Source organism: Buteo buteo, chromosome 14 (genome assembly GCF_964188355.1).
Source record: "Buteo buteo chromosome 14, bButBut1.hap1.1, whole genome shotgun sequence".
Lineage (NCBI taxonomy): Eukaryota > Metazoa > Chordata > Aves > Accipitriformes > Accipitridae > Buteo > Buteo buteo.
The window spans coordinates 18,298,942-18,314,882 of NC_134184.1; the positions used below are offsets into that span (position 1 = coordinate 18,298,942).

General features: G+C 36.6%; 1 protein-coding gene across 1 annotated transcript in view; it reads right to left on the minus strand.

Annotated features, from left to right (window-relative positions):
- The window catches only part of PIBF1 (progesterone immunomodulatory binding factor 1), a 132,112-nt gene that overhangs the window by 95,946 nt on the left and 20,225 nt on the right, over window positions 1–15,941 (minus strand). The window contains exons 6-9 of the mRNA XM_075046083.1: window positions 15,705–15,838; window positions 13,550–13,658; window positions 8,571–8,752; window positions 3,869–3,994 (exon numbers count right to left, since the gene is read on the minus strand). Of these exons, the coding sequence (XP_074902184.1) occupies window positions 3,869–3,994; window positions 8,571–8,752; window positions 13,550–13,658; window positions 15,705–15,838 (551 nt within the window). The remainder of the gene's footprint in view (window positions 1–3,868; window positions 3,995–8,570; window positions 8,753–13,549; window positions 13,659–15,704; window positions 15,839–15,941) is intronic.

Consider the following 15,941-nt stretch of genomic DNA (forward strand, 5'->3'; position numbering starts at 1 on the left):
TATACCATCAAAGTTTCCAGTTCTGAAATTCTAAAAACAATGATCAAGCCACCTATTTATATGTAGAAATATATGAATAATTCTAGAATACTAGAACTATAAATTACTTATTTTTTGTAGGAATTAAATAAATTCTAATAATTTTGCTTGGTACTTCACTAATAACTAGGGAAATGCTGTCATCCTAGTTGAGATGATTCACAACTTTTATGATAGAGCAGGAACAGATTAGCTAGGCATAAAAATCCTCCTTCCACATACAACTAATTGGATAGTTACTCTGATATATAGGTTATTGCATATCATTGGTGTCTCCTTCTGGCTTCTATTGCTGGCATCATTTTTGATCTGCACAGAACCATAAAATAATACAAACATTTTATTGTAAACAATCTATACTTTTTCAATTTTTTAGCCAAGAATCAGTCAACACTTGCAAACTACCTCATTATTATTTCACTGACACAAATGAGAATAGTATGATATGAAGAATAATACATATAGTATTTGTGTTAAAAAATTATACAGGTATTAATAGTCTGTTAATCTGTAGTCTGCCTGTAGCATAACATTGCAATAAACTGTACCAAGTGGAAGTGCTGCTTAGATAGTGCTTATAAGCTGTATCTCCATTATTTAGTGCAACACAGTAACAGCCAATTTGCAAAGCAAACAGTGGTTGTTGAGGACCAGACACCTATGTTATGACTGTTTTCGAGGATTTTACTCTACTCCTGGTTTGCTCCTGCAACTTGAAGGCTCACTAGCATTTGGAATATATTAGAGACTCCTTTCAATTTCGTTTCATCTAAAAGGAATCCCGTTCATGTGCTACAAATGTGAACGCAATACCACAAATCCAAGCACAAACTGTTAGGCAAGCAAAAATGTGGCAAGCAGCAATGACTAGGGGGTTTCACTTCAAAACCACATTCTTCATCTGAACTAAACTGTTAATGTAGATGCAACCAAGCTCTTCCCACTGAAGTTGTTTCTTTCCCCCTCTCCCACAAGAACTTTCTGACTTAAAGCAAAGTGAAATTATGGTCTCAGGCAAATTTTGAAGAAAAGATAAAAGTCAAGATATAGAGGTAAATGGAAAATTATTAAGCCCATGTAAATGTTATCCTAGGTCATTTTAGCCACACTAATGGTGTATCATTTTTGGGTGAAAGACTATTTTCTAGGCTAAGAAAATGTTATCAATGGCACTTTTCTGAACTCAAAGTAGTTCATATGAATAGGAAATAGTTACTCATGAAGAATGAGCATCAGAATTATGTAACAGTTAACTGGCTATGAGAGAAAGATAACAAAATTTTCTTTAAAAATTGAGTTACTGGGCTACAGACTTTACCAATGAAATTCAGGGACCGATCTTGAGAGTAGACTCTTTGAAATTGACTCTTACCAAAATATAAGAACATGGTAATTAATTTTGTTAGCAGCATTAAGATCAAGCATACTATGTCTCAGAGTAGGAGTACAATGTTGTATTGTTAAGACTAAAGTAACGGAAGTGGGATAAAAATTAAATGGTAGGAAATACACAGCGACTCATTTAGAGAATAAACTATTTCGCTTAACTGAACAGCTAATCAACTGAAAATGCAATAGAAGGAAAAAGGACACAAGTGAGGTACTACTCAACCAACAAGATGACAATCACAGATAAAACGTACCTTCTGTTGAAATATTTTGAACAGAGCTAGGAAACACACTAGCGATGCTGCCAGTTTTCAGATGGTGTGATTGAGATTTTAAATGAGGTAGAGAACCTATCTGACAGCTGCATGTACAGGCCATATGGACCATCAGGTATCTAGCAAGCCTATCATACAAGTGAAAGTACCCTTCTAAAATAGGACAGAGATACTACCTACAGATTCATGAACAGGTGTGGGGAAAAAAGGTGGGATGAGGGCAGGGGAGGGGAAGAGGAAGCACAGAGGCACATATATTAGCTTTTGAAGTAAACCCCTTAGCAACTGCTATTTGTTGCACTTCAGTTCACAGCCCTAAACTATTCTAGAGTGCACAAACTGGATTCCAGTCAGATTGAATGAAGTCAGAAGATCTGCTCAGGGGGAGCATCTAACATGCTCAAAACTACTAAGTTGTGTTTGATCTATGGGAACATACTACAGCTAATCCAAAGTCCAATCTCATGCAGACATTCACATGCCCTGTGAATTCACTCATGCTTGCTAATACAAATATAGCCAATGCTTACTTCAACCAAACAAGTGAAACTGATCTCAAATAAATTAAGAATGAAAGCATCACTTTTTTATTGGTTGTCACTGCCTGTCCCATCCTCCTCCCACCCCCCATTTTAGCTTCTTGAACTGACTCAGCCAAGTGTAAAGTAAGTGCCAATAAATTCAAGGGAAGCATCAGGCTTTGCAAAGTGGTAAGGAGTAAGAGCAACTGAGTATTAGATTAGCTTAGCTGTAGTACCATTCTATGCTTTGAGCCTGAAGATGAAACCAGCACCTTAGCTTTATTTTCAGTCACAAGCAGCATTTCACCACATCACACAAATTCATTGCAAACTGCTTTGCTCACAATTTGGGGTTCCATTTGTCTCGCCAACGAGGGGCACCTCAGACTGGGAAGCACTGTCTTATGGTGGAATTTTTTAGTATTTTGCAGAAATAGCATACACTATAAATCCTTTTTTTTGCAAAATATGAAGTCAAATCTAAGGGATTTACATTTCAGAAGTAATTATTTCAAAACGAGGAACAAAACTTCTGTAAATCGGTTCCAGATACAAATGAAATATCTTTCAGTAGCTTCCTCAATGATATACAGCCCCTTGTCAAAGCTCCATGAACGGTGGAGGTTTAAATTCATACTTTGTAATTCAAAATAGATTAGCATACAGGAAGTGGTGTGGATGTATATGTCTGTGTGTATATATTTTACTCACACTTGCAAAACTACACAATGATGTAATTTTTTTTAATTAGAACCTTCCAGTTGACTGGAAGACAGACAGCAGGAGTCATGTTGTTTTTTCACTCTTCTGAGCAGTAACAAAACTACCTATTAGAGGAACAGATGCTGATGCCACAAATATCTTAACTACAGTCATTTCCTTCTCCACACAAGACACTTTCAGGACATCTACAATGAAGTTATAATGAATTATTAAGCACTCTTCCCATTTTAAAGGGATAAAAAGGGCAAAAAACAAGCTCAAAAGAAATCCAAAAGTCCACATACTTAGATCCCTAAAGGCTTATGTATGTGCCTAATTCTGCATCTAATCCCACGGAATTCAACAAGATGACACACATACAAAATTCGATATGCAGGTCTTTGCGGGACTAGGATCTTCTTCAAAAGAGGATTTTATAATAATTTACAGGAAATAAATGCTTTTTTGAATCATAATGCCATAAACAATCTCAAATAGATTTATTTTAGAAGGCCTAAGTCTTATTGGTTTCCCTCATTTTTTCTGCTTTACTTTCTGCATCAACACTTTTTCTTCTGGTTTCCTGGCAGTTTCAAGGTTGCCTGTATAGCATAACAGGTAAACCAACACATTTTGTATTAATTAACTAACACTGTACATCTGAACAAACTTCAAACCACTGATGTTTATCTAGAACATGAATTTTAATAATACTTTTCATTGACAATGTTGGATGTCCATTATTTAATAACAATTACACCACCATATATTTACTGTATAATTTCATTTTAGTTTTTACAGGATTTTCCTCACTTTTATAACTGAACTTAAATTCTCAGATTTTGATTACCTCTCAAAGAGCCAGTCAACTGGGATTATACCTAAGCACAAAACATTTTGTCAGTTTTGCCCTAATTAGGTTATTGCCTGCAACTTATCTACCTGTTTTCACGTTCATACATCTCTTTTGAAGTGCTTCTTAGTTGCTCAATTTCTTGATTTGTTTTCAACCTTATTTGCTCCAACTCTTCATGCAGTCTCTTTTCATATTCTGTTTTATAGTGGTCTCTGTAAGTAAACAAACACACAACATGGGAATTTAAAATTAATTGCACTGGCCAAAATATCAAAACTTCAGGTACAGCTGTACAGGTAGAGCAGAGCACTTCTTGACTTTACATTTTAATTCTTACTCATTTTCCTCCCTAATTACTTGAAATAAATATTAGCCTATGTTGTTATACAAACTGAGTGAAAATCAATCAGGAATAAATAATATTTAGTTGGGAATAAATAAAAGCTTTCTGCATACTTTTAAAAGCTTTTTACAGTAATTCAACATTGATTAATCATACAACATTATTGCTTAACATTCTTCCAGAAATTCTTTGTCAGCCTCTACATGAGTGTCTATTTACATTAATTAACCACTCAAAAAAAAAATCCTCACTTTCCAAAGTTTTCTAGCTTCTTCATCACTAGAGTTGATCAACTTGCTAACTTGCAATACTGCCACGCTACTCCAAGACTTTGTTGTGTACTATTTGCACCTCATATGGGGAAAAAACATCACAAGAAACATTGAAGATTACATGCTGTAGACATTTGTGAAGTCGAAAAAATCCAAGATTTGGGAATTTATTCTGTCAGTGTGACATAAATTAATACACACTTAAGTTTTTAAGAAGCAGATATCAGAAGATTCCAGGATGAAAGAGTTTCATTTCAGAGTAATATTGACATCTTTTTGTAACTTTGGAAGCCCATGACAGGTTGTAGGGAATCCCATAAAGAATTTCTCCTACAAAACTACAAAAAAAGACTTATGTTGTAAGTACTTAACAGCTAAGGAATGTCAAAATTTTATAGCACCTAGTTAATGTTCAAGAATAATCAATCAGCAATGAGGAACTGCTAGAAGGTACATGTTTATGAAGAAATGTGCATTTACAACTGTAAAAGGTTTTAGATTTCTTCCAACTTCCAATTATGTGATAGCTTCTAACTTTTAGAAATTAGCACTTCAGCTGGCCAAAACCACCTTCACATTAACTAAAAGGCCCAAAATATTTAAATGTCAGAATGCTTGCTGTCCAGGTTTTCCTGTTTTCTTTTTATTGAGACACTGAATTTTAGATGACCCTACACAGTAAAAGTAAATTTATCTCCTCTCCTTCCTCAACTGCACCACACTACAGCAAAATACTTTATGAAGATCTTTGATACAATGAAGAAGTTTATAATAAAAAAACAACAAGAACAAACAAAACACAGTACTGGAATGTAAGGTCCCCATTATAAACTTTTTGTGTTCTTTACACGTTATGTGGCTCCATACGTAGGAAAAAAAAAAAAAAGAATGCTGACAATCAGGACCTCAGGATACAATTCTGAAGTTCAGAATCAATAAGCATTACCCTTTTCTTGGTACTTGGATAATTTGCTATTACCATTACTACGTGCCAAAAAAACTGCTGTCACTGCAGAAATTACATGTTCTTTCCCATGGCAAAACTGCTAAAAGACAGGAAGGTTCACTGAAAAAATTAGAGCAATTTGGAAAAGTCTTGAACACCCACAGTGATGGCACCAGAAGACAGTTCAAAGTGACGCTTATCTTTATGATGACTAAAATAAACAAATGGTATAGTAAAAGGCATATTCTGAGTATACAGCTTGACTGCCCTGCCAATGCCTTTTAATAAACAGCAAATGAATTGCTGCTGAAGCAAAGAACCATCATTTGTGATTTTTATTCCTGACCTACTGTTATAGTCTTTTGCTTGAGCAGTAATTAAAAATGTTTTTGCCTTATCAAGTTGTTTTGCCTTCTTCTGGCTGCAGGCTTTAATGAACTTCTTTCCAGGCCTATTATTCATAAGGCTTTATACTGCAAATAAACTAAATGATCTAAGCATCTCAATGCAACTATGGATTGTGTTTTAAGATTAAAACATATAAAGGGAAATCTTTTGTGTTGGTCTGTGCTTACACATAGATTCCCAAGAACTGTAGCTATGAGCTGCTGCCATTCATCTTGCCACAATCTCAACCTATTTTGAAGTGTGCCTTTTTAATTGGCAAGTTAAGCCCTCAGTTTCCTAAAGTGTGTAATTTCCTAACTGCAGTACCCCAATGCCAGCAGTTCTGATGGCAAACAGAAAGTGAATTATTCTTTATTCCTGAAAATAGATACTTGGGTTTGTTTTCATCATCTTCATTCCTGAACTACAGCAACCAAAAGAGATCCAGATGTGAAGCAAGCATTAAAAAGCCTCAAATTCTTCAAAAGGTAGCAAATAGAAGATTATTACCCAAAGTGATGTCACCTCCAGGTAGCACTGAGGACTGTAGAGTGTCCATTGGTTGGTATAGTTTTCTCCTGCTCTACTTTTGTACCCCTCTAATTTACCTAACAAGAAAATTGGATTCTGTAGAGGTCTCTAAGAAACCTAATACCATACATATTTGACCTGAGAGATGGATGGTTTAAATTGCTGAATAGACAGGATTCCTGTACATGTATGTGAGAAAATATAAAGAAGGAACAGCTTCTGCAATATTGCAGATCACATGCAGGTTTTAAAGCACTTTACAAAAGGATAACATTACCTCCATTTTACAAAAGAAACCTTTCATGAACATTTTTACATTTTACATTACATTTTTACATTATGAAATGACTTATTCAAAGTTCATCAGCAGGTCAGCAGTGGAACCTTTAATAAAATCTAGACTGCCCAAGCTGCAGTGCAGTCCTACATATGCTGCTCAATACACTACACTGTCTTCTCTGCTATGCTGTATTATCGCTGCAAAAGACAATAATGGTCACTAGAGGAGAGCAGACATACCTGCATTATTCATTACAGTTAATATCTGTCCTATGAAAATTATCATCATGAAAAGAGTCACCAATACCAATGATGTCAAGAGAGAGATTTGGTAACAGTACAGAATCCCAATGACAGTATCAAGACCTCTAACAGCAAAGTAAGAGTCACAGAATTTCTCTTTAGTTGGTATCAAAATGCAGAAGACGGAGACCTCTGATATTCCAGCAGACAGTGAAGCAGGCTTGCACAGTATCCCAAACTGTGGTAGAGGCAAGCTACACGTCTCTTTCTGGGTTCCCCAAATGGAGACAGCTCTGTAAAAGTGCCTCTATATCATTGTTACAGGATAAGGATTTCACAGTGCTTTTCTAGAAATAGGAATATAGCTACAGGAGTCACTGTTTACAAGCACATTTGTAGAGAAAGACTGCTCAGACCTACGTCTTTAAAACCCAATGTAAAAACAAGTCTTAAAAATTTATTTAAAATGCAAAGTTCCAGGTGAACATAGTTCTGAGATATACACATGTAAAACAAATTAAAAAAAGTTTAAATGACTGCATTGAAAGGAAAAACAGCATTAAAAACACTGCTGATATGGGCTAGAACTCCATATTATTATTTCCATTTAGATAACAATTTGTCTTTTAGTTGTATTACAGGAGAGTCATATTAGCACACTTCATGGTAGTTATACAAGGACACAAAATTCATAGATGCTGTTTGCAGTTCCATCTTCTTGATTCAAACCAAAGGAAGCAGCTGAAGAGAAGCTGAACCTACTTCATGCTCTAAGCTTATTCATTCAATCCACAGCTTTTTTTTTTTTTTTTTTAAGGACAGTACTAACCAAAACAATAGTTTTATGTTCATTAGTGAAGTACATACAGGCAAATACTTGATGTTATTTTGCGAATATATACTGAAATGATATTTTTTGGCATCTAAATGTAGGGAAATAACATGAACCTTGAATTCTGAATTAGAAAAATCTAAATGTGGTTTGAAATTGGACAACGGTCTTAGTCATGTGATTTACTTTTAGATAGTCCTGCAAAGAGCAGAGAGGTAGACTCGATGCTCCTTATGGGTCCCTTCCAGCTTGAGATATTCTATGATTCTATGAAATTTTGTTGTAGAGCATTACATATGTAGCAAGATATGTATCTGAATAGCGTAGTGTTTCCTATTCAACATGTCATACATATATGTATACCAATTCAAGTAACATCAGGATTTGACACTATTTTCCACTCTGGCTAGCATACAGTGATCAATCTAATTCTCAAGGCTACATTTAGAGAATCTGTATTCAAACTTGAGATATGAAAGACTGATAGCTCTAATAGTTGATAAGAAACATGCAATGTCCTATTTTAAACATTAGTAAAAATTAAATATATTTATTTTATTCTGCAACAATCATTCAGATTGTCTTTCAAATGCTCCTGTTTTTAATAAAGGTCATTTGGGGTGGGTGGGTAGGGAGTAAGATATGTAACATATCTTTTGTAATTAATTATAGTTACCTCCATAAATTTCTATACACACCTAAGAGAACAGTTGCCATAAACTTTCAGTGCTGATGTTTTCACTACTATGGTCTTATATCAAAGGTTTAAAAAAAAAATAATAATTTGCTGATACACATTGAGACTCAACAAAAGTGTTCTGATTCTAGTTACACAAATATGGACTAGCTTTCTGAAAGTTAAAATTATTTTTAATTAAACAGGATTTGTGCAAGAAACAAAGGAATATAGTTCAATAACTTGTCTATTGATAGAAGTAAACACACAGTAACTTACCTGGATGCAACGTATTTTTCATACATTTCTTCCCTAGCTTTTTTGGCATCCTCTAGCTGAATCTGAAGTCTTTCAAGACGATCTTCTTCATGTGCACAGCGAACACTAAGCTCCATGTTCTGGCGATTAAGATAATCTTTATCTTTTTGCAACAAACTGAGAGATTGTTGTATAGTTGCCAGCTATAAAAGGCATTAAAAAGAAGAACACTTTAACATGAACTTCAAGGTATGTATTTAACCTATGTACACATATTTACGATTTCATTTTAACTCTCTTCTGTCAAGTTACCTGAACAAAAAAAACTCTACACTTATGTTTAATGTAAGTTGGTGAAGCTTTATGCTGAAAAAAGACTTCAATAAAATTATAATTTTATGAGTTTCAATGACTTATTTCTGGTAGTTAGCAACTGAAAAAGAGGTAAAGTGTCCCTTAACCTACCTCAGTATCTAAATAGTACTGAAGTATTGAATAGTGATAGTACTGAATAGTACTAAGTCAGAAATACTGATGTCAAGTCCTGGTGCCAATCTATCATCATACTGACTACAACATTCTCAGAAACAGAAGTGAAAAGTTTAAGGGCACCAGAGTTGTTATTGCTCCGTAAAGAAATGGTGAAACTGGTAGTTCTGGGGCTGAGGTATATCATGATTGTTGCGGACAAGGTAATGTTTCAGGCCAGCACCAAGGGCAAAGAGGGTTATGCATGCCTTGTTTTGACTTTCATGTAGCATGGTGTTGCTACAGAAGGCTGAACTGATGCCAAAACAGAAACATGAATATCTTGTGAGTCTCTGTAATGGCCTCCCCAATCACCAAATCTTTACTCCTCCAAGAAGAAAGTGGTGCGGGAGAGTGTAGTCTCCATCTACTTGAGGTGAACATTGTCAGAGAACAGCCACAGAGCATAATGGCACTGGTGCAGAGTGGCCCAACTCATTCATGATAATGAAACAGTTTTATCACCTTAAATAATTTTACTGTTTAAAGTTCCTGAGGATGTCACATGCCAAGTTCAAAGAATGATAAATTAATAGCTTATCAGAAATATGTCCCCCTAAGCTATAAAGACATCATGTACATGTTTTAGAATTCACCCTTCCTGGGTCGTAAAAGAACTAAAGGTTACTTAAGGAACATACCTGAATCAAAGAAAAAGAACAACTAGTTAAACAGCTGAAAATTCATACAGAAAAGAAAAAATGCTCTTAGAGGCATGCTTCTCTCCATCTGCCCACTTGCTGAGCGCCACAGAGGGTGAGGTATTAATGCCTGTCCTATACTTATTTAAGAAAAAACCACAACTGTGCTCTCTTTCTCCAAGTAACAGGTTATACCTATATCCACAGTGAACACAAACATCATGGACTACATGAAGAAAGAAATCTAGCATTTACTACCCGCCTCCAACTCCTCCTCCCCTGGAATAAATGGTGTGTGAACGCTTACAACTCTATGCTCTTCCAATCCAGAACTTGTGATACTGTATCAGGATACACAAAACCCACTATGGACCTTCCAGGAGATTCAAGCAATGACACAGTTTGAAGTGGTATTTTAGTTTATAGTGCTACTTTTATTGCCTCTCAGATTAATAAGTCTTAGGAGCAGCTGAGGGGCTGTTTAGTCTAGAGAAGAGGAGGCTGAGGGGAGACCTTATCGCTCTCTACAACTACCTGAAAGGAGGTTGTAGTGAGGTGGGTGCTGGTCTCTTCTGTCAGGTGGCTGGAGATAGGACGAGAGGAAATGGCCTCATGTTGCAACAAGGGAGATTTAGGTTAGATATTAGGAAAAATTTCTTTATTGAGAGGGGTTGTCAGCTATTGGAATGGGCTGCCCAGGGGAAGTGGTTGAGTCACCATCCCTGAGGTATTCAAAAAGCGAGTAGACGGGGTACTCCAGAACATGGTTTAGTGGGCACAGATGATGGTTGGACTCAATCTTGAAGGTCTCTTCCAACCTAAATGATTCTATAATTCTATGAATTTAGTATAGAGTTAACAACAACAAAAAAAGCCATTGCTGCTACTACACTGCAGTACTTGATGCATACATACAAACTTGATGTACGTGACAATACTTTTTTGGCCATTGTTATATGCTGAGAACAAACTGGCATTTTGATGTCCTCTTACAATGCTAGAACACTGATGAATAAACAGCCTAACAAAGCCTTCAGACTGATGTAAAAGAGAATATAAGAGTTACTTTCTAACAGAAACTCAGTTTCTTCCCTAGTGTTTCGGAGAATCTCTATGGCTCCTTATAAAATTAGGCAGAGGAATACTATCTTTAAAGTGGTAGTTATAGCCACTATTTTATCTGTAACACTTTTGTACAGAGACACTAAGGAACACAGTCTCCCCTGAATTCTCTCAGGCATAATTGGTCTCATTTACTCAGCTGCCAAAGTGTTAGCACACAAAGATCCTCCATTTGATTCTTGCCTGGACCTGTACAGAAGTCAAGAACAACCTTCTCATGCAGTGCCCCTTTCATATTGCATTAAAAAGTAAATTTGCAAATTAATTCAGAACAGCCAATCAATTATTTCTCTATTCCTTTTGGTGTTTCCTGTAAAGATCTCTATACAGGAACACACCTTAAAAAATAGTCTTATTTTTGCATCAAAGTTGCACTGAGCTACAAACCATCTGATAATAGTCAATGATGATATAAACTGAAAGTTTCTTTCTTGAGATTCAGCAAAAGCCTCTTCTCCCTCCCCAAAAGCTGTTGCAAAGTTACACCTACATCCAATGAAGGGAAAAATGTGATTCCGACAGTTTTGGGTGATTCTATCCTAACTAGCTTACTTAAGGTGAATAATTAATCCTGCAGGTTCAGTGAAGCGATTCTTGCTATGAACAATTTAGATGCAGAAATAGTGAAAATGGATACTGTGTAATGGAAGCTTGTACTGGTATAAACCATCAAAAGTCCTATAGACCAAGGCAGTGGACTTGGAAACATTTTCTACATATGTTTCTCCGAGTCCCTTGACCCAAAAGTTATCATACATGCCCAGTAAGGGAGCCATTACTGAACAGAATTCATGACTCTTGGATGAATAAATTACCAAACAGAGAAGCAGCAAGGGAAATTTCTCTTGACCTGACAGGCTTCTGGCTCTTAAAATGTCTTTAGAGCAGCAGAAACACATTGCCCTGTGCAATACTAGTGCTACCAGAACAGCAATGACCGAGATCCGAGTGAAGTGACTGAACTAACCGGATCAGAACTACTAGAACCTTAACAAAGATGAGAAGCCCTCTGTGCCTGAAGAGGCATTTATTAATTTCCCAGCAGAAAGACTTTCAAAGACTAATGGAGACATGTTAGAGAAAAGCAGTCCATCATCCTAGTAGATAGTCCTGCCCAGAAGAGAAACAGCACTGGAATTCCTCTTGTCAACATGCAGTATCATAGAAAGAGGAGGTCTGGAATAGCAGTCTCTCTATTCCTGACACAGAACTAACTTCTGTAAAGGCAAACTGAAGGAAACTTCAGGCAACTGTACCATTATTTTACTAGACAGTCACAAAGAAGAAAACCTTTGTATTCTATTGATGTATAGAAAAAACATCTACAACAAAACATAAACCATATAGTAGTTCTGCCCTACTGTCACTATTGATCAAAAAGAGCTAAAGCAAGTTGTAACTAGTTCTGCACCTTTTGAGAAAGAGAGCATACTCACAGCATTCAGCCCTCATGGGTAAATTTTGCCCTTGGGCCTCCGAGGTTCCTGAGCTCATTGGCAGAATTTGGAAGGCTGAAGCAAAGGAAAACTAAGATAGGGACCTAGGAAAATGGCATGTACATAATGCCCAGGGAAAAACGGAAAGCACTTGACCAATGTTGAGGGAGATAGCCAATGTTGCTGTGAGGTTGGCCAGCTGTTTGAAAGATCATAGCAAGTGAGCAAGGCTTCTGATGACCAGAATTCACCTTCAAGGAGGAAGGCCCAGGGAACTCTAGGTTGGTAAATCTAATCTCAGTCCCTGCAAAGGTTATGAGGCAAATCCTCCTGGAAGCCATATCCATGGATATGGAGGAAAAGGTGACTGGAAACAACTAGCATGGATTTACCAAGGCCAAACTGTGCCTAGCAAACCTGACAAGAAAGTTGGCTCTATGGATAAGAGGACAGCTGTCCATGTCATTTATTTGAATTTTTGCACGGCTTTCAGCCATCTCCCATAACACCTCTACAGGAAAACTGGCAAAATATGGATTGGATAGGCAAGCACCAGCTGAACAAACTAAACATGAGCCAGAAGTGTGCCCTGACAGCAAAGAAGGCCAAGTGCCTACTAGGCTGTATTAGCAACAATGCAGACAATAAGTTGAAGAAAATTATTATAATCCTGTGTTCAGTACTTGTGAGACTGTATTGTGTGCCATGTTCCATTCCGAGTTCCTCATAAAGACATACGTTAACATACTGGAGCAAGACCAAAAGAGCTCCACCAAGATGGTCATGGACTGCACTGCATGTACAAGGGGTTGAAAGAAATGGAGTTTTTTTCAGCCTTCAGAAGAGAAGTCTGGGTAGGGAAAAATCTTGTTATCTTCACCTATCCAATTGGAATGCATAGCAAAAGCCAGACTCTTGGAAGTGCATAATGACAGGACAAGAGGCAACAGAAAAAAGCTGCAACAATTCTGATTAGATTTTTACAAAAACTTTTTCACAAAGAGGGTGGACAAACACTGGAACAGATTGTCCAGAAAGGCTGTGGAAATCTCCATCCTTGGAGACACTCAAAACTTGACAAAGCCCTAAGCAACCTGACCTAAGCTGGCTCTGCACTGCATGGGAGGGTTGGACCAGCTGGTCTCCTGAGGACCATTCTAATCTAAATTATTCCATGATCCTACAGGTGATCCTGACAGACTTGATTAGACAAAGAATCAAATTACCAAGATGAAGAAACAGACAATTACTGAAATAAGAACTTTACATTTACCTCTTTTGATAAGTCATTTCTTTCTTTAGCTTGTGCTTTGTTTGACACCTCTAATATTTCATATTTTCTTCTGAGTTCTGACAATTCATGTTCAAATACATCACGTTCACTGTTAAAATAAAGTGAAACTATTAGATGCATAAAGTGTAATGAACAAGATTCCTGTGCATTTGTAATTTCTCATCCTTCTTCCAATCAGTCACTCATAGGGCAATTAGTGATAATCTTACCTTTTTTAGTTATTAACACCTACAACAGTATCTTATTATATGAAAGAATTTTCACTTCTAAGTATTTAAAAAATACTCTTAAATTATAATACAATAATCCTGAATTGCTATCCTAAGTTATTTCATTCTCCTCTGATTATTCTTCTTTAGTGTAACTTTGGGCTACCCATTTCTCCTCTTAGCAATGAGCTGCAAGGACCCTTGTCTATCCTTTTACTTTTATCAAGCTTTTGATGCTATTTCCCATGACATTCTTTTGAATCTTTTGCAGACATTGAAGTCTGATGAAAAAGCAAAGCCACTTCATTCCCATCTTCCTAATCAAACACAAAGCAATCTATACTTGTTCTCAGTTGCTACTCTCCCTTGTATACTGTCCCTTGATACCAGAGGGGGCTGTACTACTTTTCTCATGTGTAAAATATACATGACACAGCTGCAAAAATTACGTTGGTGTCCCGAATAATAGTGCTTTCCATACACACAAAGCAGCAGCTCTATGTCTCCACTCTATCTGACGCTGTCAGAACAGTGAAATGAATGAGCCAGTATGATCTTGCAGTTTGGAAAAAAAGCTAACCAGTTTTATATTAAGCATAGCATAGCTTTAAAACTGAGACAACTTGCAGTACACCAGAATTAGAAGATTTGACATAGCATTTCTAAAGGCAGAAATGAGCCTGGAAGTGATTAACTCCAGCAATGCTTCCAAATATCCTCATGCAGTCATGCCAACAGTGCTCTCCCTTCCCCTTCATCTGTGCCTACCTGGATGAATACAACCTACTCTCTCAAATATAGTTTTGGCACGTTCATTCATGCCTTTTTAAACTCAAGACTGTTTTAAATGTACACTGTTAAACACTGGGGCCATTCACATGAACATTATTACGATCCACTTATTAAGATGCAGTTGCACATGGGAAGCAAACCATAGCATCAATCCATCCTATTTGCAACAAGTTTCCAGGTAGATTCCAAGGTTGTTTTAGTACACATAACTGTGAACAGTTATCCAGAAGACAGACTCTCCTTCAAATGACTTGGTGGCAAAGTCATTTGTGTCAGTAACTGTGCCCAAGTTCATTCAGCATGAACAACTAAGGAGCTGACATGGTGTTTTCTATTCATAATCCCCATATTTCAATCCATTCCCCAACAGATGTGCCAAAAGGCCAGATTTCTTGTACTTGCAAGCACACTGAAAAAGCCATTTAGGAGCTGGCCTGTGAAGTATACATCTATGAGTGTATTTACAAGAAGTTCGTTTTCACTATTTTGCAATTGTTATTTACAAGATGGGCATTCAAAGCATAGGTTAGAACTGTAAAATCTGTATTTTAAAAATGAAGAGAGACACTGGAACTTCCTGCAGTTAAACCAATTCACTATGATAATCCTAAAATTCTTTGACAAAGAGTTCTTGTAACAGCCCTTTCAAATTTATGGTTACAAGGATATCTTAGGTTGTAAATATTAATTCCCAAGGTCCTACCCTCTTAATTCACTGTGTAGGCACCACACAGTAGAGCACAGGGCCTTTTGTTAGGTCATTGCTCTTAAACTAGGAATAAAAAAAAAAAATAAAATAAAATAAAAAAAGAGTAGCTGTTCTAAGATGCTTGGCATCAACAGCTCCCACTTTAGCAGCAATGAGACTAACAGGCTCTTCTGAAAACACAGTAAATCCCTAAATATAAACTTTTAGGAAGATAATTTAATGCAACAGATTTCAAAATGTTGTTCATCTTATGACTGCAATATACTATAGGAGATAATTGAACTATTAGTGGATTGAGGTAAGGATAAATATCTGTTGTGTGCATAAGCCAAAAATCAAATGAAAAACCCTAGTCAATCAAGGCTGAAACTTATCTATTAACATTTGTATGTTAGTAGAACACTTGAACTATAGACATACGTACCATTTTACTTTATCATAGTTCTCTTGTCTGTAATCACCTCGCTGAATCATCTGCTTGGTATCAGCCAGTTCCAGTGCTAAACGCTGGCATCTAACCTCAAGCTCTGACCGATTCCTCCTCTCCTCTTCATAGCTCTAGAAGGTAAGACATTTTGAAATGATCATAGCTACACTGATATTTACTTAAAGCAATCACCAACTAAGTTTTGGTGAGGTGCAGACCTCTCATGACCTCTCA